Source organism: Trachymyrmex septentrionalis, unplaced genomic scaffold (assembly GCF_001594115.1).
Source record: "Trachymyrmex septentrionalis isolate Tsep2-gDNA-1 unplaced genomic scaffold, Tsep1.0 scaffold69, whole genome shotgun sequence".
Classification (NCBI taxonomy): Eukaryota; Metazoa; Arthropoda; class Insecta; order Hymenoptera; family Formicidae; genus Trachymyrmex; species Trachymyrmex septentrionalis.
Window position 1 is genome coordinate 842,390 of NW_017305873.1, and position 26,130 is coordinate 868,519.

Here is a 26,130-nt window from a genome sequence, read left to right on the forward strand (position 1 = left end):
AGTCTAAGAAACCTGACAGCAAATTCTCTAGAAATTACACGTGGAACGACTGGGATTTTTTCGACGCAATGATTTAGTTCGCATGTGTTTCCCGCGTAAATGGTAGAGAGTGGCTTAGAGTGGTTTCTCTTTCAAAGGGTTTCCTAAATATTTATTTTACGAGAATTTACAGCGCAATAAGTGTCGATTACTCACCGCAAAAATGGATACGGAATTCGATCAGAATCTGGAGCAGATAACACGCGAATATGTTGACTTTCTGGACGATGTGGTAAGTATCGTCAAAATTTGTTGTTTATAACGTTTACTTAGCTACAATTTTTAATTGTATTTTAATCCTCTGTAATAAATTTTTTTGCTTATGGAAAAAATACGTAGTGTGGTAAATAAAAAATAATTAATAAATCCCTATAAGAAATAACATAAGTACTTAGATGAGTAACTTTACCTTACTTTCAAGTCGTGGCGTTATTAGAAGATTAAATGTCACATTACTATACTAAGAGAATTTTTGCTCTTGCTTGATACTTTTATGAAATCTTTGTGCTCGTTATTTTTGTAGGAAGATCAAAGCATATATGCCACTATGGTTAAGAATATGATGCAGGAAGATAAAAACAGATTGGTTGTAAACATCAATGACTTAAGAAGAAAAAATCCTGCCCGTACAGCAAGGTATGTAATAGATTCATCTCTTTAGCTCTTACCAATACACAGCATGAACAAATTATATAAACTATAAAATATTAAGGGTAATTATAAAAGTAAATTATGTTGTAGTTTATTGAATAACTCCTTCGAGGAGCAATTGGCATTTCAAAACGCCCTGAAACAATATATCTCAAGCATAGATACTGATTATGCCAAGAGCAACAAAGAGTTCTTCGTAGCTTTCGAGGGCAGCTTTGGAAATAAGCATGTCACACCGAGAACACTTACTTCTCGTTTCCTGGGTAATTTGGTGTGTGTGGAGGGTATCGTCACAAAATGTAAGTAGTAGAGAAAAGTAAACAATTTAATTTCTGCATAGAATTATAGAATCTATCTGATTGTGAGTCTGTTCATATAATCTTGTATTAATAGATTGATTTAATTTATTCGTGTGTTACATTTGTCAAGTTTTATGAAAAATTTATATTTATGAAAATAACATCACATTTATGAAATAAAGATACTGAATTTAATTTCTGCTCAGACTTATCTATAGAATTTATTAAATTCTATTTATAAGTCTTCTTTAATAAATTGTGTTTGTTAATAAATGATTTGTGTGTTAAATTTGTTAAGTTTTATAAAATTTATATTTATAAGAATAACATTTTTTAAATAAAAATGTTTATCGTAGGTTCATTAGTACGACCGAAAGTTGTAAGGAGCGTCCATTACTGTGACGTGACCAGAACAGTCCTAGAAAGAGCCTATTCAGATCTAACTTCCTTGGAGGCATTTCCCCACTCTGCTGTCTATCCAACTACAGTAATTATTCCTGCCATTTAAATGAAATGTAAAGAAGTATTTGCTGTTTATTTTGAAGATTCATTTTTTTGTGTAACAGGATGAAGCTGGCAATCCGCTTGAAACGGAATTTGGTTTGTCGACTTACAAGGATCATCAGACGCTCACTATACAAGAGATGCCGGAAAAAGCTCCAGCCGGTCAATTACCACGAAGCGTGGATATAATTTGTGATAACGATCTAGTGGACTTATGCAAGCCTGGAGATCGAGTGCAGATTGTTGGAAACTACCGATGTCTACCGGGAAAACAAGGCGGATATACAACCGGAACTTTCAAGTATGTTTCAGACAAAAATCGAGAATTGTTTCCCAGTTTAATTAGGTCCCATAATCCGTATATCTTTATCTTGAAACTTACCGCAATAATTATTGTGTAGGACAGTTCTAATCGCTAACAATATAATGCAACTGAGTAAAGAAGCTAATCTTGCGATCACCCATGACGACGTAACTATGTGCAAGAAATTGGCTAAGAACAATCCCTGCAAGAATATCTTTGAGCTTCTCGCCAAGTCCCTTGCGCCATCCATACACGGCAATGAATATATAAAAAAAGCGATTCTATGCCTCCTTTTGGGTGGAGTAGAGAAGATTTTACCAAACGGTACGAGGTTGCGAGGGTAAGCTTTTGCATAATTTATAGTTTCACTGAAAAATAGATTTCAAAATCCTCAATAGCTCTGTGCATATCAGAGTGTTCACTAATGATGATTGTGTAATAATATAATCGGATCTTTTTGATATATCAACCAGAGACATCAATGTGTTACTAATTGGAGATCCATCAGTTGCCAAGTCGCAACTATTACGTTATGTGTTGTGCACTGCTCCACGAGCAATTCCAACTACTGGAAGAGGATCTTCCGGCGTTGGTTTAACGGCGGCAGTTACAGTCGATCAAGAGACTGGCGAACGCAGACTGGAGGCAGGCGCGATGGTCTTGGCGGACCGCGGTGTCATTTGCATCGACGAATTTGATAAGATGTCGGATATTGATAGGACGGCGATACACGAGGTGATGGAACAGGGAAGAATCACGATAGCCAAGGCGGGAATTCATGCCAGTCTGAATGCGCGCTGTTCGGTACTGGCGGCCGCGAATCCTGTGTATGGGAGAGTAAGTTCGGATCATTTTGAAAAAGCTATTTGTATCTGGTTCTGTTTAATGACAAAATTTAAACTTGTACATTTCTGTGTAATTTACGAAAAATAAGTTTGAATTGGATTCGCCTTTTAGCAAAAATATTTCTATATTAAAAATTATATATAATTACTCACATAAAATATAATGTATAATAAATAGATTAATATATTAATTATTAAGTTGATTTTAAGAAATATGTGAATATTATTTAATGAAAGCTCTCCACATTTTCAGTACGATCAGTATAAAACTCCCATGGAGAATATCGGCCTGCAAGATTCTCTATTATCGCGTTTCGATTTGCTCTTCGTTGTGTTGGACATAATTGATTCGGATCAGGATCATATAATTAGCGATCACGTCGTCCGAATGCATCGATATAGAAATCCTCTGGAACAGGATGGGGAAGCTCTGAGCTTGGGCTCAAAGTTAGATATGTTGACTACAAAAAATCCGGATGATGTAGCTACCGAGGAGACTCAGTCGCAAGTTTATCAGAAATACGATCCACTTTTACACGGACAAACGCGTTCTAAAAAGTAATCCACTTTTATCATACTATATTTTGTTACATTGAATCTACGAGCTTTGATTTAATTGATCTTACAATACAAAGCTCTAATTATATAAATTTTATACAAGAAACTTATGTTTCGAATTTCTTTCTCAGCGACCAGATCCTCACCATACAATTCATGAGAAAATACATACACATTGCACGGTGCATGAAACCTAAGCTCACGGAAGAAGCCAGCACCGTTATTGCAGAGGAATACTCGAGACTTCGATCGGAGGATATGGTGGAATCTGATGTTGCGAGGGTGAGTAGAAGAAAAATCCCAGACTTTTAAAAATATACAAATGCGTGTCATTTTTTTCGAATAATCAGACTCAACCGGTGACTGCGAGAACCCTGGAAACGCTGATTCGGTTGTCCACGGCGCACGCAAAAGCACGACTTTCGAAGAACGTGGAAAGCGAGGATGCACGTGCCGCGATAGAGCTCGTACAGTTCGCTTACTTCAAACGCGTGCTGGAGAAAGAAAAGAGAAAGCGGCGACGTCATGATAGTGACGCGTCGGAGACTGCAGACGAAATAGAGGAGAGCAAGCAGGCAAAGCGCTCTAAAAGAGCGAAAAAGACAGATTCGAGTGAAGTCGATCCATACGAATACGATAGTGACGACGAATATATTGAACAAGCAACAACAAGAATAACCAGGTCACAAAAAGCCAGCACGCACACGGAGTCGCACAGCACGGAGACCGAACGTCCGGAATCTTCCGTTTCCGAAACAACTACTGTTCCTCAAACAGCGACTGCGACAATCACGCAGAAAAGGTAATTTGCTGTTAAATTAATTATGCTTTATGAATTAGTAGAATCATTAATTAAATTGTTATATAAATTTTATTTATATAATTATTACGAAATGACAAAATTAATATAATCGTTAATTAAATAAATGACTCCCTCGCGTGACTTTCTTTACGCCTTAAATTTTCAACATGTTATTTTTATATTTTTATTTTGTTACATGCCTGTTAAAACAAAAAAAAAATGAAAGATGCAGAGAAAGTATATTAATTTCTTTCTAATTTTAGACTTGCGGTCTTCAAATCATCACTTAACAAATTGTTCCAAGAACGCAGGGTTCAGAATATTCCGAAGACAGAAGTCATCGATCATCTAAATACAACACTTTCTCTGAATTTCACTTCCGATGAAATTAACGCCGCTATTAACACTATGACGGATGCAAATCAGATTATGGCGGTGGAAGACCTTATCTTCTTGATATAAAACGTTTTTATAATGTTTCGTTATTACGTTTTAAACAATAATTGGAGCAAGTGATATTTTTAGCTTATTTATCAAGTAAAATAAAATTCCTAATCACTCGCTGTAATTGATTAGATATGAGAAACAAGAAATCATTCATTATAAGTACAATGAATGATTTTTTTTTATAATTTATGCGAGTCTTCTGGACAAATATTTGTTTATACCGTTTATAATTATTGCTAGGAATCGAACAATAATATGTACACGTTTATGAATAATGATATCTAATAACATTTATTTGCCCTATACTCGATAAGACAATACATTGGCACATAAACTAGCAACAATCATCAACATTCATTACAGTAATGCGGTTCAAAACGTTAAATCCGTTTCCGCTTCGAAACGTTAAAACGTTTTCCGCTTCTGTAAATATATTATATGTATATGCATAACATTCATCGTGCGTGTGTGCGTATGCGTATTATTGCGCTAACATCGATCGCGTTTCGCTAAAGGTTCGTTTCACAAATTTACTTGCGACCTACTTGCACATCGTCTCGTTAGAAAAACTTACGACAGTCGTATATTTAATATAAATGCTCCATTTATCTCTCGTATGTTCAACATACACAATATAGAGAGCTGACACAATCGCGTTTCAAAATAAATTATGCCCTCTGCTAAATAATTCTCCTGATTGCACAACCCTCCTGTTCAGTAAAGCGACACCCGTAACAGCGTTACTATATTAATTAATTAACAGAGATAATAACATCAACAGTCACGCTAAAACTTTTATAACTGTCAATATCAAATCAATCGCATACATTTATGATACAGGCCTTCAGGACGTATTCTTGTTGTAAGGAGGAAAGAATCGACGATCTGCAATGTTATTTTTTTTTTTTTTTTTTTTTTTTTTTTTTTTTCCAGACAATCAGTACCCTCTTCACGACAAAAATATCTACGATGAATCCTATGTTAATTGTACTTACAGTTGCCCTTAATAACATCATAATCGACTTTAACTACTAACTCACAATGATCAACTTCGTGTCGTACAAAATTTACTACATACAATTATAATTATCTCGAGACCTTTTAAAACTAGCTGATGATGCATGAATGATAGTACGCGAATGATGTACGAAAAAATTCTTCAAAACATATACATCGAAATCTTTTAACAAACTGATATTTCGAGGATTCAAGCATTTTTATATGAGTGATTTGACATACGGCAGTGATGTTCCGAATTCGATACGAAATGTCGCGAGTATATGTGTGTTTCGATAATTATAATTCTCTCTTTTTCTCTCTCTCTCTCTCTCTCTCTTCCGGTAGGAAATCGATTCTTCTAATACGATGAGCTTCGATGGAACAAAAGATTTGAATGTTTTGCTCACTCTATGCAAGGCTCACTGCCTTGGACGTAGTAAAATATTAATATAGCTTTCAGCAGTGAAGGTGGCAAATTGCGATCGAAGCTCAATGCATTAAAGTTCCTCGAGCTTGGGCGAGTGATTAAAATTATTAGGCACATACCATATTTCTCCTTGGATCTTCATCCTCACTGAATTGCAAAATTCTTAGGTTAAGAATTCGTCTTTTACAATTGCTAAAAGTAGGAATCCTCAGTTCACAATCTGCTACGATCGTAATCTACGTCCATGATTTTGAAAAGTTCAGAGTTCGTCCTCGCTGGACTCGCTGCTGTAAGCCAATTGTTCCTTCCACCATTCTCGAACTTCCAGCATGACGCTGGAAACTTTAGGCGCGATTGCTTTGTTGTTCAACGCCTCCCTTGTCTGTCTGCTTTGCTCTGTATTTTCCGTCAAATGATGTAAATTATTTTTCACCATTGCTACAAAAAATAATCCGAAATAATTCTGCGCCAAAGATAATTAATACGATACATTATACGAAAGCCAAGTGATTACTTCGGCTTACCTGGCGGTCTGCTATTCCTCTTCTTCGACGCTGCGATCTTATCCTTCTCGGATCGAACGGATGCTGGATCCGATAAAGTTGGTGCTAAATACTTCCTTCCCGAAGCACTTCCTATACTGTCCGATCTTGGAAGCACCATCGGTTTTTTGGCCCTGTATTTTGGAGCTTCGACGTCCTAACAGTTGAAAACAAGATAAACTTTTTTCATCAAATTATATAATTTTTATTACTTTTTTGAAATCATAGTGATGGTACAAATTCTAATTTTCATAAATATACAATAGAACATGATATACTTAAAAATTTTTTAAACAAAAAATGTCACATATTGGATATCGTTGATTTGTGATATAAAAATATCAATTCACATTTTTCTATAAGAAATGTTTGGGGTGTAATAAAGCAAATAAAGTGCGAGATAAGACGCACCTTTATTTCAGTTTCCTCTTCACGATCAACACTAACTTCCTTGCCTTTCTCTTCTTTACCCTTCTCTATATCTTGAGGTGGTACAGCTGCGTTATTTGTAGCGCGAAGACCGGCGATAAGACTGTTTTGTTTCTGCAAAGAAAAAAAATTATTATTTCCCTGATACGATTTGAAATTAAGTCATCCTCACCGCTCGTATCTTCTTCAGGCAGCCCTGTAACCAAGTTCTGATGGTTTGCTTAGCCACTTCCTCCTCGATTATATACTCGAATTCTTCCCGTGCGAGAAGTTCTTCCAATTGAAGTGCTTTCCTTATATCCACTGAGCGATACGATAACATACTAAAAAATTTTAATTAAGAAAACATTGTGAAATATTCGAATAATGTAAAATATAATATGAGTGAAAAATTCACGAATTGAAATATTTAAAACATCTAATAAAGAAGGAGCTACGTCCTATAGAAGATCTGAGAAAATCTCAAACATCTAAAAATTGTACTCAAGCTATAAATGTTTAATATTTCATTTACAATCCATATTGTGGAACTTACTTAATAACATCGTGAAAAGTAACATCTTCGCCATTGTGCAATCGTTCAAGTTCGTAGCACATGTATTTGAAGAGCAGGCGATCCTTTTGTGGATCGGTCTCCAATCTGCCTTTCAACAATCGCAAGATAAACTTCACCTGAAATCCGCAAACATCAGTATTTGCTCCTTAAGAATTGGTGTATTATTTCGTTAATATAACACGATAAAATCATACCCGCTTCACCGGTATAACACCTTTCTGATGATTATCAACGACATTCCACGTATTCTGAAAGTTCCTTATGTCTGCGTATGATAGTAACGCGTCCTCTTCATTTGAATAGAATAAAGAAAAGTTCTCCATGATAATAGCTGTTCAAAAAGAAAAAAATTTCAATCTTTGTTTTATTCCCTTTAAATTACTCTATAGACATCTAATTAAAAAAAAATATATATATATATCATTAAACAGAAAAATTAGATTGAAGTCACTATGTAATAGAATATTTTCTGTTAAACAATCTCCTTTTTTATCTGATCTAAGAAAAGAGAAAAAATACAGCTGTGATTTTTTTTAAATCTAATCAATGTGATTTTGTGTAAGCTTCTTTGATGTATGTTTGATGTAAGTATATATTGCATACATACCCACTAAAAGATTCAAGACGATGTAAGTAATGATGACGTAAAAAGTGCAAAAATAAATTAGAGAAGCGTGGAAATTGCCGCAGTCCGTTTCCCAGTAATTATCCGCCGGCGTGCAATAGGGTGGTTGTATCATGCAGTCGTGCATAATTTTGTTCCAATCCTCCCCCGTCACTATGCGAAAGAGCATCGCCACGCCGGTAACCGGTGATTCGAAATTAGCGCGTCTAAATTGCAAAGAGATTATTTCTGATATATCAAGCGGAAGCAGAGTAAGATAAAGAAATATTATAATAGAGCGAAAAAGAATTTAATATTAGAAAAATTATATTGGAAGATTTATATTAAACATTGCGCGTGTATTTTATATATCTTAAAATCTTGTAGACAGTATATACTTTTCTCACCTTCCTATACCTTCTCCGTACTTCACCGTGCCAAAGATTATAGTGCCGGCTAACGCGTAAAAAAAGACAAGAAGAAACATGCCGAATATGATGAAGAAGCTCTTACAGACGGATACACCGACCGTCAACATTAGCATCTTGAGAGTGGTGTGTTTGCCAGTGATGGTGAAGAATCTCAAGATTACGACCATAAATCCAATTACGTAAGACAGATCGTTCTGAGATCAATACAATAAAACATGATAATATGAGAATGATAGACGAATGATAGACGAAGAAAAATACGACAAAGGATTCTTGACGACGAGCGTACCTGCATTGTGCAGTGTATGATGATCCAGATAACGCCTACAACTGTCACGAGTAGATCATACCTGTTTCTCCTGGATTGCCAATAACCACGCGGTGTAAAAGCAATGTTTTTCATAATTACTTCCACAAGGAACACCAGTGTCAGAATCGTGGAGACCATAGCCAAAGCTTCTGTGTGTTTCTCTTCGAGTCTCCACTTCAGATGAGTAGGATAAAAAAAGAAGGAAAGATAGCAGATTAAACACGAGCAGGCATGTTATACTTATTTTTATTAGTTTAATGATAGCTGACAAGGAACAAATGATTCAAGAAAAATTTTCTTACGATATTCGTTGAAGTTGCATATTTCTTTTGATATGGATTTAAGCGCTTGATTCTATGTAGCAATGTTAATAAATCCGTAAAAAAAACTAAATAGAATGTGTCAAGTCATTAGTCTATAGAACTATTTTTCTTAATTTTGTGATTAATCTTTGCGCTATATGCGCTATATGGCGCATAAGAATTATGATTTAGCACAATTTTATACAATTCCAAGGATATACTTATTATAATTAATAATCCTAAAATTAATACATATTTTTGTAACTCAATTATCAAGGAAATAATCGGCGTTGAAAAATATCTATCGAATCTCACGTATTTATATCCGAATATTACTTTGTTTAACTCACAGAAACGCACAGAAGAGCGCTGTTCACAAGTACCATGACAGCAATGAATCTTTTGAAATAAATATTCTGCGTGATATCGTAGATGAAAGCACGGAATTTCTTGCCGTCCGGTCTAGGCGGTAAGTGCAGCGGCTGAGCGATCGTCAGACGTTTCTTCAAGTCGCACCTATATCCCAAAAAAAAAGCTCATAATCTAGAAATCGCGATATTTACTGACGAAATATGCGACATCTCACCATCGTCTTTGATCGACTGTGAGCAAAGCGGTGCCTTTGTTCTCGGAGTAATTCGCGATCACTACACCCACGAACAATGTCAAGCCTATCATGCAACCGAGGAAAATATAAACGTGTATATAGATAGCGTGAGCCTGAAAAAAGATACAATAAGATATTGAAGAATGTGACAGAGAAATAATATTCTTATCCAATTCCAAATTTTGTAATTTTTGTGTTTAGTGATTATCTATATTAAACAACATAATCTATTATTCTGTCAAAAAAATAATGACTTACAGGACCAAGAGCTTTAATAAGGACATCCCGTACGTCAAGCCAGCCCTTGAAAGAAAGTACTTCAAACAGAGCCATCATAGCATCGCCAATATTATCAAAGTTGAATCTTTTAGGATTAGCCCTAAAAAATGTGTACAAAATTAGCGTACTTCCTTACATTAGTTCATTATAATTAATTTGGACTAAAGGAAATGTAAATGAGTAAAATTCCCAGAATTGCATGATTTACGCATACCAAACACGCGGTACTAATATGGACGGATAACTCTCATTTTCCCCTGGCCGCAGTTTCATCTTTGTCACGAATACTCTTCTCATAAATACTCCGACGCATTCCTCGCGCTTCAAGATCGTGGGATCGTTACATCTCGCTAATCGACCGCCATATAGTTGCACTCCGTAACTCGCGAACATGAACATCAGCAAGAACAATAATGTTGATACCTGAATGAAGTAATATTTGTCTATTAATTTGTTTCACATCATTTTTAGATTAGTTATTTTTTAAAGTAATATGTGAAGCAAGAACGATATTTACCAACAGAATTTCTTTGAACCCTCTACACAGCTCGTAAACGACCTTCCTCATATGCGGAACAAGAGTGAAAATTCTTAGCGGTCTGACGCACCGTAATATCATCAGCAGTTGCGCTCCAGAATTTGCCGGCACGCTTTTTGGCATCCAACATAAGAATATGAGACTTACCTGCGACAACGTACATACAATATTATATATACTAAGAATTTTATAATTTATCACATATAATTATTATATCATTAAGATTAAAAGAAATATTTCCCAATAGAATTTAATATTTCCAATATACTAAACATACAATGTAAATGAAGACATCTAACACAGAGGCAACGTCTTTGATGTAGGCCTTGGGTGTAAAGAACAAACCATCCGCCAGGATTTTTAACGCTAGTTCAATGCTCATACAAATAACGAAGCAGTATTCGGTGATCTGCAACGCCGGTGTTTCCATTACGCGCTTTCGTGGTGTCTCGAACATCATCGAGATGCACGACAACGTCGTGATAAATATCATTACCCAATCGAGATAGGTCACTAAACCAAGGAAATTGCTGGAAGAGATACAGAATTTGTCAACTTGGCTTCTTTGCTTCACGACGACGGGACAATATGTTTCAATCTCGCTATGCTTACTGTAGACTCTTGTATTGCACTTTCCTTTCCTTGCCTGTTAAAGGATCTTTCAATCTCGCGTCGTATCTCGCGTAGACGAATAACTGGCAATATTTCCGGAATTTACTTTCGCGAGGTACCGCAAACAACGGCGTATCGAAGAATGGATGGTTCTCTCGCAAATCATCTTCGCGTTGGTTTCTGGAATGAAAGAATAGAGTACGTAAGATTGTGTGAAAATCTTAAAAATCTCAGAAATAATTTTTGTACCTTCGCATCTCCGCCTGTTGTCTCTTAGCTTGTAGCAACTTGATATCTAAATCATGCGGCCTTCTACTCGATGAACTGACTCTGTTTATTCCTCCTATATCACCATTTTCCATAAGATGCTCGTACGTCTGCTTTAATTTGATCGATCCACTGCGGACACTTCTTCTGATTGATCTATTTTTGTTATGCCAACGGAAAACATAGATAAATAAATATAAAATAATATCTTCGTACTACATACTACACTTAAAGAATACCAGAATTTAATCGACGATGATTAATAGAGACAGTAATGATTTAGAAAATTTAATATGTAATATATTAATTTAAAAAAATTGCTATTAAATCTTTAAATTGTCCCATTTAAAAAATTTTCAAATTTATAAATCTAAATTTTCGTTATTTATTCTATTAACATTTCTATTATCTTGTTCTTACTTTTTCGGATCGATTCGAAGTTGTTTAGTGCCACTCACGGTACCTTGCGGTTTCAGAAGTCCTTTTCCCGGTACTGGAATCATGGCGGAGTCTCCCAAGAGAAGCCTCTGATTATTGGAATCACTAGAACGACTTAAATCTTTAAGTCGAAAATTTCGAGAAATATAATATACCGAATGATATTTTACTTACTTTATGATATAAATAACAGAAGCTTTCTTCAAATTAGTAACGACACTTCTCACCTTCGGCGGATTATTTAAAATTTTCACCGGGCGTTGTTTTCTATATACAATTTTTGAATCAAAGGTTTCGTTAATTCTCTTTACACCTTCATTTTCCTCGTCCTCCACTTCAAGCACGAATTGCCGCATAAAGCTCTCGCGCACCTTAAAAAAGATAATTCGAATATTAATACAATCCATCGAATAACAAAGCGAAGTAGATTGTTTTATAATCTTGAGGCTGTAAGATGTTACAATTCTTCAACAAAATTAAAACTATTCTAAATTTAATATCTAAGGAATAAACCAAGAAGTTAATTCTGATTTATTCATTGATTTTTAATTATTCATGAATATTTACCTTCGGTAAATTGAAATCTGATGGCACTTTATGAAGACACGTCATCTGTGGACTGTCTGGGAATTTTTCAAAGATTCTTAATCTGAATGGCAAGCTTTCCTTTATCTCGGCACTTTGTTCGCGAAATTTCAATTGCTTCAGTTTTTTAATGTCCTCATCCAACTCGAGATTGTCAAGAATTACCGCGACGAAAAGACTTAGCACGATCTGAAGAGATAATTCAACGTTAGTTCATATCATAGCTTGAATTACATAAAGGAGATATTGATGATTACCAATGTGACAAAGAGATGGTACAAAATGAAGTATACTGCGATAAACGGTGCTATGCCTTCATGTGTTCGTAACATAGTTTCATCCATCACATCGACCCAGGCTTCTTGTGTGAAAATTTGGAACATAGACATAAATGCCTGAAAATTTACATTTTGATGAGTTAAGTCACAACAGTCATGTGTTGTGTAATGTGGGATTTGTTAAAGTATAATCGGCTCACTTCAGGAAAAGTTTCGAACTTGGTGAAGTCGCAAAGGAAGCAGAAGAGCTGCATAGAAATACTTGAAGATATCACTAGCAGACACATAGTAAAAATGATGAGACTACCGAGCTTCTTGCCAGGGCCGAAAATTTTGTAGACAAAGTCCTCCAGCATTGGCGACGCTTTAATGAGCCGAACTATTCTGAGAACCTTCCCATATAAAAATACCATAATAACTTAAAAGTCTTTTATATTGTTTGAATGTATGAATTTTTAGAAGTATAAAAGACCAATACAGCTAAGCTAATATAAAATGTATAAACAACAAGTCGGAAAAAGCATAGACTATAGAAAAAATGCAAAAGTGAAGCGACACGAAAGACGAGAAGTCAGATAAAGGTAGAAACCTGAAAGAAAGTGAATCCAGAGAGATACAAGAACGGAATAATGTGTAAAGTCGTGCCAATGGCAAGCAGCAGTTCGAATTTGTGAATCGAATGCTTAAAATAACTCCGGAAACCCAGGCACCATATCTTGAAGAGGGTCTCTAAATCCAGCAATATCGTGAAGACGATCTCGGCCCAGTAATAATTGTCATAGTATGTTTGCCTCGGTTTATCATCATGCTTGAAACTCATCGTCGCAGTGGTGATGCCATTCGCTAGAATTGCGCACATTATGACTGAACGAAAATGCGGCGACTTGAGAATAGTATGACAAAGCGGAGAGGCTAAGCCGCCATGCTTATTCTCGTCTAATGTCACTAATTTCCAGCCATTGTCGTCTCCAGTCAATATCTGCATTAAATAAAGCAAATATATATATCAATTATCAATACAATCATATAATTATATTCGCTTAAAATTAATTTTAAATAATAACATTCCTGTATATTTTTAATAAGAATACTTTAACAAAGTAAAGTAAAGGCTTTCTTCAAAGATATTTTTAGTGAAACTGACCTGCGATGCCGAACTGTTGCTAATGTGACCTCTAACGCCCCACATTTGTTGGAACTGTACTCGGATTTCGTTAAAAGTCTCCGTGATGACAGCAATGAAAACGTTTTTCACTAACCAGGCCAAAAAGAATATCATTGTACTAAAGTAAAGAACTGCGCGCCATGCCGGTAGACTATCGATTGCGCGATACATGATAAAGACCCATCCTTCCTGAGAAGCCGCTTGATATACGGTGAAGATACTGGTAGCTATAAATAATTCAAATTTGGAATCAAAGTTTCAAACAATAAGATATTTTTAAATACTTAACAATATTGGAATATTATTTTAATTAATAAATAATGTTAAAATTGTAAAAATCTTCATATTAAAAAAAGACTTACACGCGGTGCATAAAAGATATAAAAGTCGATAAAATTGCACTGGATAAATTATAATTTATAATCTTACTACTATCTTTGAAGCTGTTATAATTATTATCATATAAGAATATAGAATGTGAAATACAAAAAATATGAAATATAATGTTTAAGAAAGATAAAATCATAAAGTTGTAATAAATGTTCCAGCAAATTAGTTAGTTTTACATATTCTTAGAAAAATAATATGAAAACCAATAAATACAGAGGAATGACAAGGGTATAATAACATTAACATTAACTACTACCAAACTCGTCAAATCCATTGAAGCCTATAATATATTTGGTCAACTCCAGCTTCATGCAGATCATTCCTTCGGGGCATTGATATCCAGATTCTGGATCGGTGGAACAGAACGTGTCAGGAATAGCCAGGCTGTTGATCGTAATGTAATTAGGCTCAGTTGTGTTCAGCACGCAATGATTTTTTAGTTCGCCGAAGAATTGCACACCCAAAAGACCATAAAGGGACATGAAGAATAGGAAGAAAAGCGTTACATTGTAGATCTGCTGACTCGAGCGTCTAAATATAAATCATATATTGTTAGTAAACTAAATAAATTAAATAAAATTAATAATTTTGTAGTGTATGATAATATCTTGTGATATCTTATTATTATTTCGTTTTAAATGTAAATGTTTCATATCAATTTTACATCAAATCAATATCCTTACTTGAAGATCTGATTGATTCTGGCTCTGGGCATCGAAAATTTAAGGAAGACTCGAAGGAAGCGTATCATGATCAGCGGCCGTGGTGATCGCGCTATCGAGGCGTAACTAAATTTTATGAAACCCAGCATCTCAAACATTTGCAGAATTACAGATAACCAGAGAAAGATCACCATAAACCCGTCAAATTGGCACCAGTGGTCTTTCAGATAAGCCTTATCCCTCTGCAATGCCATTTATAATTTCATTCTAGTCTGTGTCAAATGTGTCGTTACAAGTGCATACAAATTTTATTCGCCATTTCATAATGTTGTTGATGTCATATAATAATAAAATAAAAACTTTTAATTATTTCTCAAAGCAATCAAGTATTTCAATTGTATTCTTTTTGATAAAGAGGGACTTTACCTTTAGTATTCCCCGTATGTGCATCTTAGCGATCATCTCGGCAGTGAACAGAAACGTGACTATCAAATCGCAAATGAAGGTAACATATTGAAGGGACGGTACTTTCTCAAAAGTTTTTGGAGTATTCAAGCAAACGGAAGCCAACGAGACTAAGGCGCAAAGTCGCATCAACCGTCTTACCCATAACTGAAATCACATAAAGCGGTTTTCAGGAAAGATCTGATTATGAGAAAAAGAAAACGACATTTTCGGGATTTGCAATTTTCTCCCCTGGGTCGATCTATACTTCCGCTCACCTTGTTGACCCATTCTATGTCAGCGCTCTCATTGAGGGACTCTTCTGGACCGTAATCGGCCAGGACGGGTTCCCCCTTGAGGCTCTGCTTCCGCCCCAGCATCATAATAGGGATTATGTTCGCAATGGTGAGGCCTGGAAGAAGCGAAAAAATTATCGAAATTGGACATGTCATTAATAAAAATGATTATTAGAAATTAAATTGTTATTTGACAAGATAGTTGTTATTTGATAAGCATGCATCACGTTTGTTCTCAATGTTCATTTATCTTTCTATACATTTTATCTACTATTTTAAAATATATGTATTAGATTAGTAATACACCTTATTAGTATATATGTAATATTTCAAACTTTATGTAAATAATTTATTAATATATATTTTAATTTCCAGTAACATATACTTTTAAAAATAGTTAATAAAGCTTAAAAGATAGCTAATTTACAAAAATCAGTGTTATTCGTAAAAGGGATAACTCTTAAGAGATATTTTATTATCAAAGAATTTACCTTTCTTTTAGCTGTTCACGAAACGACGGACACTGCCTTTACGGCAATTTCTATAGACTACATCTCGATATAAAGCAACGATAAAGCTCAACATGTAATAAACATCTCAGAGGTAATAACAAGCTGGCAATGTCGCGGTGAACATGTTTCGGCCGTGTCGCCAGCACGGCCGAAAGTCTAAGCAAATGGGCATGAGCAGTTTGCGCTCTCCACGGTCTCCACCTTCTGTGAGAAAATCAATATTTCACTATTCTAAAGGGCGCGAATTTCCAGAAATCGTGATTTGTTTGTAGTTGTCCATTCGTCCTGTTTAAAAATATTCGTCTTTAATTAAAATATTAAATCAATCCTTTTGTCCTTTTGTCGCTAAATTAATAGATGTTACCAGTAACAGTTTGACAGTGAAAACGTTGATTTTTTGAAACACAATTTTCATATATAATTTTCAACAGACTCAAAATTCTAACTAAATATAATATAAAGTTATGTATTGTACAACTAGTATAACATAACAAAAATTAAATTATTATAATAAATTACTTGAAAGGATTAAGCAAAAAGAGGAAGAAAACGGGAAGATTTTTTTCTCTCTTTTATTTATATACAGAATACGAACTTATAATAGAAAATATTATTTAATCTCTTTAATTAATAATTTAATAATAGTTTATTAATAGAAATACACAGTCAGTTTATTAGATTCATTTCTTTACTTATCCTTATTCTGTATTTTTGTAATATATAAATATATCTTTCTTTTCTTATTCTTTCATTTACTCACGTAACGAAAGTTAATGTAATTAGTTTCATCATTTAAACTGATAAAATGTGATGCGATTAAATGCATTGCAATTATGATTCAGATCTCTACGGGGATTATTTTACGCATTTTCATCTGCAGCAGCCATCAGTTTCGAAAATTCGGAATCTGGATGAGAAAGAAGTGTGGCGGGTGCATCAAATTCAACAATCTTGCCCTCGCTCATGACGAGAATGCGATTACACGCAACAACAGTTTGCAATCTATGAGCGATCGTAAGTACAGTGCAATCCGCGAACTCGTTCTGCAGTGTGTTCTGCACTGTCGCTTCAGTTTCCGGATCAACGGCGGCCGTGGCTTCGTCCAGAATCAGTATCTATACAACATATAGATGTGTAATATGTTAATATTAATTTTAGTATTCTAAAAAGAATCCGGAAATCAATTTTAAATATATGTAATATTGTAAAAATCACTCAATAAAAATGCATTACCTTTGTACTATGTAATAAAGCTCTTGCCAGACAAAGAAGCTGTCTCTCGCCAACGCTCAAATTATTTCCGCCAAATCCAACAGACGCATCGAGATTTCCCGGCATTAGAGACACCTTTTCTTTCATCTGAGTCTTTTCAAGAGCATTCCAAATATCATGATCAGCGTGATGTTGGAAAGGATCCAAATTAGATCTAAAAAAACGAATCAAATGAAGAGAACATCTCTAGCAAAAATTACCAATTAAATTTATTACCTTACAGTGCCGCTGAATAAAATTGGATCTTGAGGAATAATTGACAATTTATTTCTCAATACATCTAATTCTAATTTCGAAATATCTATACCATCGATCTTAATGACACCTTCGCAAATTTCGACTAATCGGAATAAAGCTACGACCAAGGAGCTTTTGCCGGATCCTGTGCGACCCACAATGCCTAAAATAATTCACAATTAATCTTTCGCATAAGAAAATGCGACAAACGAGTTAAGAAAATATTTAGCGACATTACCAATTTTTTCTCCAGCCTTTATGGTAAACGAGATGTCAAGCAGTATAAGTGGCAACTCTTCTCTGTATCTCATCTGAACAGCTTTAAACTCTATTTTGCCACGAGAAGGCCAATCATCAGCTGGTTTAAGAGCGACTGTTCTGCTTGTACCTTCTTTCTGCAAAGTCTGAATAAGATATAAGATTAAAATAAGAGGAAACTACAGAATCAACAATTTATTATCAATTAAATAGAAATAGATTACCTTGAGATAATAACTAATTCTCTCTACACTTATAAAGCGCACTTCCGTCTCAGACATTAGTCTGACCGTATACTGGAAAACGCCAGTCATCTGTGTGGCATATGCCATAGCCAGACCCGCAAACGCCGGCGATATTTCATTCTTAAATGAAATCACGAATAACGCGATTATACAGGACGAAGCGATTACCAAACTATCCAGTCTAATCGCAGACCATCTCATCGCGGCTTGACATAGATACTGACATAAATTATTCGTGTTGAATAATTCTTCAAATCTATCGACAAGAAATAATTCAATCCATATTCTTTTTCTGTTACTGCATTATTATATGATGCAGCATTTTACTAAATAATTACCTGTATAAAAAATTCTTCTCCTTTTGAAACGCGTGAATTGTACTTAAACCTTGGATTGTCGTTGTAACGAAACTTAAAACAGGAGACCGCGAGACACTCTCCATTCTCTTCAAATCCCTCATTCCTATCCTATGAAGATACGAAACAAAGCAGTCAATCATATGTAAATTATGTACGTAAATTATGCGATATTTAGGCTAATACCTAAACAATTTGCCAACGAAGAAGAATAGTATACCAAATAGCAGTAGCGGTATCGAAAACCAGGGCAGTATACCACAAATAAAGAAAATAGCAAAACTGCAAGTAAAAATATTTTGCACCATGTTTTCTATCGATATGGGTAAATAATTATCAACTGCAAATCAGAAAATTAATTAAATGAGATATATTGATTTGCGACAAGTGCATGTGTTTAAAATAATAAAAAAATTATTCACTTTCATCTATGTCTCGACTGAAAACGTTCTGTATTCTACCACTTGGAGTAGTTTCGAAGAAGCTTAACGGAGAACTAATAATTTTGTGAAGAAACGTGTTGTGCAATGTGGTCGAAGCTTTTATCGTGGCAAACATAATTACTAAGCCACGAAGAAAACTTGTCAATAATATGCCGACGATGCAAGCACCGTATATGTCTCGATAAAATGAAAAGTCAGGATTAGCATTGATATTCTCTGAATATACAGTATCATTGGTTCCTGGCATAGTCACGTTCTGAAAATTAAATAAAACTGACACGTCTGTGACGATATATCAGATATTAACTAAAAAAAGTGACAATAACAAAAAGTATTACTAAAATATCTTTTGATTGAAGAAAAAGAGATAAATGTACATATATAAAATATTGGATACAATATGCTACTTACACCTCCGCCAGCTTTAATCCATACAGCAAGCCACCAAGTACTGAAGGCCGAACTACCTACGTTCAAGAAAAACGTAAAAAATACGAGAACCGCGACCAAATAACCACCTGTAGCTTGAATATATGTGTGATAAGTATACGACTTGACGGATCCAGTTTCAGACTTTTCTGCCATTGTTAAAGTTCCTATTCAATATAATTAATATAATTTAAAAAAAGAAAAATATCAGAGATCTCTAAATCAAAAGATATATAATTAAATGCGTGTACCTTTATATAATTTCTCTTTTCCATAATTTTCTTTGGGCGCAGATTTCTTTTGCACTTCTAAATCGTTGATATTTCTTTGTGTAACTTCCGTAGATTTAACACTGTGAAGAAGTAAAAGACTACTAAATTGTTTTCAAATAATTTAAAAAATACAATGCCATGTACATTAAACGTACGCTAACAAATTATCTTCCGCTACAATTGTGCTGTTCTTCACCATTGACGCGTATTCCCTATCAAGTCGCATGAGATCTTCGTGGGTTCCATGCTCTACAATCTTGCCCGCATTCATCATGTAGATTTCATCACAGCGTTTTAGAAACTGTAATAAAAAAATTTGGAATATTTTAAAATTTTGACAACGCCAATATTTCAAAATCACATTGTTAATTAATTTCCTTTGAATTTATTTTTTATACTTTTAGAAAACAATAAAAAAATATATAAGAAAAATTCTCACAGGTTTTACTATTAACTATGAGGCACACGTGTATTATTAATAAATATCTTAGAATTTTAACACCTACAATTAAATACCTACCTGTATGTTATGTGTCACGAAAAGAACAGATTTGTTTCTAAGAGCTTCAAGGATCAATTTCTCGAATATATATGAACCAACGTATGCATCAACCGCGCTCAAAGGATCATCAAGAAAATAAATATTCCTGAAACGATAAATATAATTGCTATATTCGACTTTCACCCGTTTCTACTAATGTAGATTAACTTTAATCTCGACTCAATTCTTAAAAAAAAAAAAGAATTAGTTGAATCGAGATTAAAATTAAACTGCATTGATAGAAACAGGTATTAGCAGCACAACCAATGTATTTTTTAAAAAGAAAACGGCAAAGATTTTACGCACCGATTGGCATAATATGCTCGCGCGAGCGCAACTCTCTGCTTTTGTCCTCCAGACAGATTGACACCTCTCTCACCGATCTCAGTGTCATCTCCTCCCGGTAACATATTTAAATCTTCCTTCAGATTGCAAATTGTGATCGTGTGATAATAACGTTTGGCATCAAACTCCTCGCCAAACAAAATATTCTCCTTAAAGGTTCCATTGACAATCCACGCCTGTTGGCTGACATAAGCGCAAGTGCCCTCCCTTAAGATGTGTCCTTTTGTTATTCTTAGCTGTCCTAAAGCTGCTAGAAGCAAGCTGGACTTGCCGCTGCCTACGTGCCCACAAATACCGACCAGTTTTCCTTTAGGTGCTCCGAAATGCACATCAGTAAGAACTTCGACGTACTTAGCTTCCTGCGTCGACTGATTTAAATTTTCCAATTCTGGCGGATTGTTTGTGACTGGTAATTTCTTCCTACATAAAAAATAGTTATTGCAACACATCAGAAAGATTATTATAGTAAATATTATGAAATAAATATTTACTTTTTCTTGCTGTCGATCGATGCATCTATTTGAAACTTCATACTGTCGCAAACAAAGGTACCATTAGCAATGGCAACTGCTTGCGATCTCACAATCGGTTTTGACGCTTGGCAACTGCTTTCATCCAACAGCAATACACTCTGTACAAATATTGCTTTGTTAGTCAAATTATCTAGTCAATAAATTTTCAAAGAAATGTAAAGCCATTGTTAAAAGTACATTGAACAAACAAGCAAATAAATATGTAAAAATGTAATTTTATGCAGAAATAAGATAAAAGTATGCAATATAGATTTTGCGATAATCTAGATATTTCATTCTTCACAGTAGTATGAAATATCCCCAAACAAATCAATTTCTAAAAATAAATTTGTATAGTAATATATATATGCTCTTTAAGCTCATCAAACCTCATTATTGATATGATACAGATACAAAAGCAACAAAAGAAACAAATATGAAAATGCTGGATAGATAAGTTTTGTTAAACAAAATGAAAGCTTATTATCATTTGGTTACATCGGAAAATGAAGATGTTAATAGTAAAAGGAACGATACAACACGTATGTATGGTGCAATCAATCTGTGCAATCAATTTCTATTAGATATAAACAAGAATAAACACCTTTATTCTGCTAAAAGTTATCTTTACTGCGGCGATATTAACTAAGGCCACTTGTAAAAACATGAAAGAGGTACGAATTTGAGCATTGAGTACCGATACGAAGGGAAACACCTGAAAATTTTAGAATTAAATCGACTGTTACAATCCTCCATACAAGCATGGGAATGTTACACCTTCACTCGATATTATATACAGCTAATTCGAGTATTTGGCATATTATAAAAGAACCGCTAAGAAATGTAACAGCTGTTCGAATGTAACAAGGTGCTTTACAAGGCATGCAGTGTTTGTCCATAATTTACTTTAGTTTTACTAAAAAGCTTATGTTACATTAAAACAATATTGACCTCATGTACGTATTATTATAGGAAGTGTCCGTGCTGTTTTTCTCTAATCCCTATTTACAAAAATTCTTTATCAAAATATTAATTTAATGATCGAATATCTTTAATAGACTTGGCAGGCTAAAATTCAATGACAGTTTTAGATTAGAGATAATTACTTGTATTTTAATATATAATTTCAATAGAAAAATATATAAAAATAAATTAATAAATTAATATATAAAAATGATTAACTTCAAACGAGATTAAATTTATTAAACACGGATACTGACTTTCTAATAATAGGTACGGATATCCGACCCATTAAGCTGTACATGAAATCAAAAAACATTGGAGACCTTGAATCTTCTAAGAGCTATGAGGGCGCTGATAAAATATCGCGTAGTATCCTTAAGTGACGTGAGTGCCAGTCTAAGCAAATTTCCAAATAATGTGGTCATTGGAAAAGCCTGTAATATAATCCATTGATTGTAAAATTCAGGGAGGTATTACCTTGCAACTGGAATTGCAAATATTCGTGAAAATTGATTGAACTATCTTCTAAGGGAAAATCGTTTTACCAAATTGCTTACCTATTGAATTATTCGATTTTTCCTGATATACATAAAATTTACATATTTATTGATTATATGAAAATATTATATATCTTAAAAATCAGAAATTATATTAAAAGATTCTATTTTATACCTGTGCAGCTGTTAATCCACTGCCCGAAGCAATGTGTGCTAAAAATGTGATGATTGCGGATATCACAGGTATAGCAGGTGTCAAAGAAATACTAAGGCTTTGAAAGTACGCAGTCTTATGAAGCCAACTTTCTTCTTTCTTGCGTATAGCTGCAAAAAAACGCAATATTAAATTACCTATGTTTTACACACACAAATTTTTGTAAATGTAAATTTAACAAATTTATATATCTTTCTAATAAAGAATATGTATATTAAAATAACTCTATTGCTTTGTCAACAACATTGCTTTTAATAATTTCTGTTCTATATAAAATATAATTTTCTATTGTATTATTCTCACCAAGAAGTTTCTGGCCAAAATATTTCTCCCAGGCATACATCTTAATCAACTTTATGCATTCGAGAATCTCACTCATGAGTCGCACCCGAGTATCTGTAACGTTTACCGATTTCGAGCGAAAATAGCCAGTCGCACGAGAAATGAAGTACTAAAACAGATATTGCTCTGCTTATCAAAATATGCAGAATGAACATATACAGCATTTGTAAAAATTTTTCTCTCAGAATTTTGATACAATATCAAAATGTTAATATCTACAATAACTAAATATCTTTAACAATGAGTTATTTACCTGACACGGATAAAACGAGAGAAAAGCTATCATTCCTACCAGAGCAATGGGATTGAATAGCCACAATATGTAAATTATACCACAACTTATAACTATCGGCCCGCTGATAATCATTGGTCCATAAATAATCACATCAAAAAGCCTTTGACTGTCGTTGCAAAATAAATTGATTATCTGAACACAAGAGTCATATATTACTACAAGAGAGCATTTTCTTTATATTTAAAGATTTACGGAACATATTAAGTATCTCACTTCTCCTGTACTTTTATTGCCAAGACTATTTAATCTTATAATCTTCTTATACAACAGAGCTGTACAAGCGGACTTCAATCGTAATCCAGTCTTATAGTTCATGTTCCATGTCCAAGTAAAGAAGAAAGCTCGCAGAGAATCGCATACTGTCAGTAGAAAAACCCATTTGATACCATCCCAAAAGTCCTCTTCTGGAGACTCTATATGTTCCAATATTTTCCTCATTAATATCGTCTAAATGAAAGAAAATTCTATATTACAATGCAAAGATTTAATTTAATAACAATTTAGATATAAGAATGATTTTACCGGACTTAGAAATCCAAAAATAAGAGAACACGTCAATAAAAAACATGACATGCAAACTCGTGTGCGTACAAATTTCCACGCAACTGTAGAAAAAGATGCTGCATTAGGACCATTTTGACTTAGCTCTTGTTGCCAAAGTACATCGAGTCTAAAAAAATAATTCTTAATTATATTATAACTGCAATAGAACTTCATTTAGCTGAAGTGTCGGGAAACAGTTCCGATACCAGTATTTATTAGTTTCAATAATAGCTGACATTGAGAAAACAAATTGAACACATCGAGTTCTTATATATAACTATCTATTGTCTAAATAGAATGCTAATAAACAGAGTTACTTGTTTAAGATATACAATAATATATTGCTCACCTGAGTGCATTGTACTCGCAGCTATCATATACCGATATGTCTGGTAAGTCCTTTACCGTAAGACCTTTCTTGTATGCTTTCCATAAATACGGCGTCATCCATGTTATATATACATAAGAAAATAATCCAGCATTATCTGCTGATGAATTTTCTTTCTTCCTGTAAAATGTATTTTCATCACTAAAATAATAGTTCTTTCCAACAAATATCAACTAACACAACTTATTAATTTCTCATTCAAGAATGTAACTAATACAACACCTGTTATATTACTGATATTAGTCAATAAATTATATTGCTGCATCTAATAAAGATTATATACGATACATTTCATTAAATATTTTATTAAATATATATTAATTATTTTTAATTACTACAAAAGATTATTTCGAGACTTCGATTTACGACACGTACTGGTTTTGGTATCGTATTGGTATCAAATTGCTCAAAGCATTATTGTACTTCTTCATCCCAGATCTGGGGATATACTCTCTAACTTGTTTCGCTGTACTGCCACTTGCCTTTGGTAAAAGAGAATGCTGTTGCTCGGGCTCCAAAGATCTAACAGAAGATTGAAAGAAATTGGTATATTTTCCAAGTTAATTCATATAACTGAATCCAAATATTTCATCAACATTATTTCTCTCAAAAAGAGAATATGAAAGACAATTTTAAATGACCCCATACCTTTCATTACGTTTGTGCTGTACATTACTTTCAATCTGCTTGTCATTATCACCATTGTTGCTTTCTGTATTTTGTCCCATTCTTACAGAATATTATTATTTAACAATTCACTCTAACAAACGTAATGATTCCGGAAGAATCTGAAACTTAAAACTTAAATTCATGTCACATTACAATTGCATCTCGAGAAACTAAGTGAGATAAAGATCTCTAATCACCGCAAGGCGTATCGTGATAAAGTAAAATTATATAAAGCTACATAATACGAAAGCTACAAAATCGAAGTATAAACAAACTTCTTATACAACATGATTGTAAACATGTCAATCTCTATATAAATTATTCTCACATACTTTTATTCACGCAATCCTTTATACATAAATAAATAGTATCCAACACTTTTATTACTTACCTCATCGACAGTGTGAGATATCCTCATTTGCGACAAGAAGTAATCACCGGTTACATTGGCGACACTGATAAGAATACGGTTTTAATCTCTCGACATCATTAATGAGGTGCGTATTTTTTAAATTTCCGTCCATGCGCGAAGCCGAGGAGTAGGACAGGGAAGGGTGAGGCGCAATCGTGCCGTATATAGCATTTACATGGTACGTATACTAACGCACCTTCTCGTGTTGAATGACTTTAACACCTGCAATGATAACATTTAACGTTTAGTAGATTATTATTTCATAAAGCACAAATTCGAGTCCTATTAACGCACGAAAACAAATCTTACTTGGAGGAGTCTTTTCCCTCCTTTGGAAACTGATCGTCCGTTTTATCTTGTTTACAATATCGAAAATAGAATGAATCGTCGAAATTGCGTACCAATTCACTTTCGATTGATGGGGATATGAATCAACGTGCTTTGAATGTGCTCGAGAACTCCGTGCACAGAATGACCTTCTATCGAATCCATACGCTTTTGTCTCCTGGAAAAGCGTGGGCAGGCATCGTTATATCTGGAATCTCAACTGACCCATGCTTCGTCTTCTGACAGTTCGATTTTCCTCCCGGAGCTTCCGTTTCCAAGTACGATGAACCACTCGTGCATTGTTTACTTAATGAAACGTTTGCGTGTGAGGAAGCGTATGTGAGTGACGTGTCGGCGTATTCACGACTGTATACGGGGTGTCCGAAAAGTTGTATTATGTTACAGCGTTCGAGTCCATGGATTTGTAACATTTTTACAAGATTTGATA

The 26,130-nt window shown here is 34.2% G+C and overlaps 2 protein-coding genes across 2 annotated transcripts; one reads left to right on the top strand and one right to left on the bottom strand.

The window, feature by feature from the left end:
- Positions 1–103: 103 nt before the first annotated feature.
- LOC108753360 (DNA replication licensing factor Mcm3) lies at positions 104–4,592 on the top strand. The gene is made up of 11 exons (XM_018494884.1): positions 104–271; positions 563–675; positions 781–989; positions 1,346–1,476; positions 1,556–1,794; positions 1,895–2,137; positions 2,271–2,634; positions 2,896–3,200; positions 3,332–3,482; positions 3,551–4,002; positions 4,266–4,592. The coding sequence occupies exons 1-11, from the start codon at positions 203–205 to the stop codon at positions 4,462–4,464; spliced, it is 2,475 nt and encodes an 824-aa protein (XP_018350386.1). The 5' UTR covers positions 104–202; the 3' UTR covers positions 4,465–4,592.
- On the bottom strand, positions 4,592–26,130 carry LOC108753362 (sodium leak channel non-selective protein). Its single transcript, XM_018494886.1, has 54 exons — positions 25,665–26,130; positions 25,335–25,577; positions 24,923–25,075; positions 24,650–24,796; positions 24,236–24,394; positions 23,866–24,013; positions 23,557–23,790; positions 23,302–23,475; positions 23,010–23,157; positions 22,668–22,816; positions 22,319–22,429; positions 21,637–21,747; positions 21,012–21,151; positions 20,482–20,940; positions 20,155–20,281; positions 19,790–19,935; positions 19,614–19,714; positions 19,345–19,529; positions 18,913–19,189; positions 18,677–18,830; positions 18,473–18,601; positions 18,114–18,390; positions 17,870–18,035; positions 17,611–17,794; positions 17,356–17,548; positions 17,061–17,237; positions 15,593–15,727; positions 15,297–15,482; positions 14,892–15,112; positions 14,465–14,739; positions 13,798–14,045; positions 13,243–13,632; positions 12,854–13,045; positions 12,633–12,770; positions 12,358–12,564; positions 11,965–12,161; positions 11,773–11,895; positions 11,335–11,508; positions 11,086–11,265; positions 10,751–11,003; positions 10,453–10,620; positions 10,150–10,358; positions 9,915–10,035; positions 9,636–9,769; positions 9,400–9,565; positions 8,727–8,921; positions 8,414–8,631; positions 8,010–8,233; positions 7,597–7,733; positions 7,382–7,518; positions 7,019–7,169; positions 6,829–6,960; positions 6,400–6,574; positions 4,592–6,313 (listed from the first exon to the last, which is right to left on the bottom strand). Exons 3-54 carry the CDS (start codon positions 25,000–25,002, stop codon positions 6,135–6,137), a joined length of 9,441 nt encoding a protein of 3,146 aa, XP_018350388.1. The 5' UTR covers positions 25,003–25,075; positions 25,335–25,577; positions 25,665–26,130; the 3' UTR covers positions 4,592–6,134.

What these genes read in the sequence shown, in the direction of transcription:
- LOC108753362 (XM_018494886.1), bottom strand. Translation starts at nt 25,002, where the DNA reads ATGGGACAAAATACAGAAAGCAACAATGGTGATAATGACAAGCAGATT. An exon ending in GCGGAAGATAATTTGTTAGC is followed by an intron (nt 19,715 to 19,789) that starts GTACGTTTAATG and finishes ACTTCTTCACAG; the next exon opens with TGTTAAATCTACGGAAGTTA. An exon ending in ACAGTCGATCAAAGACGATG is followed by an intron (nt 9,566 to 9,635) that starts GTGAGATGTCGC and finishes TTTGGGATATAG; the next exon opens with GTGCGACTTGAAGAAACGTC.
- LOC108753360 (XM_018494884.1), top strand. Translation starts at nt 203, where the DNA reads ATGGATACGGAATTCGATCAGAATCTGGAGCAGATAACACGCGAATAT. An exon ending in GGAGGGTATCGTCACAAAAT is followed by an intron (nt 990 to 1,345) that starts GTAAGTAGTAGA and finishes TGTTTATCGTAG; the next exon opens with GTTCATTAGTACGACCGAAA. An exon ending in TATACAACCGGAACTTTCAA is followed by an intron (nt 1,795 to 1,894) that starts GTATGTTTCAGA and finishes ATTATTGTGTAG; the next exon opens with GACAGTTCTAATCGCTAACA.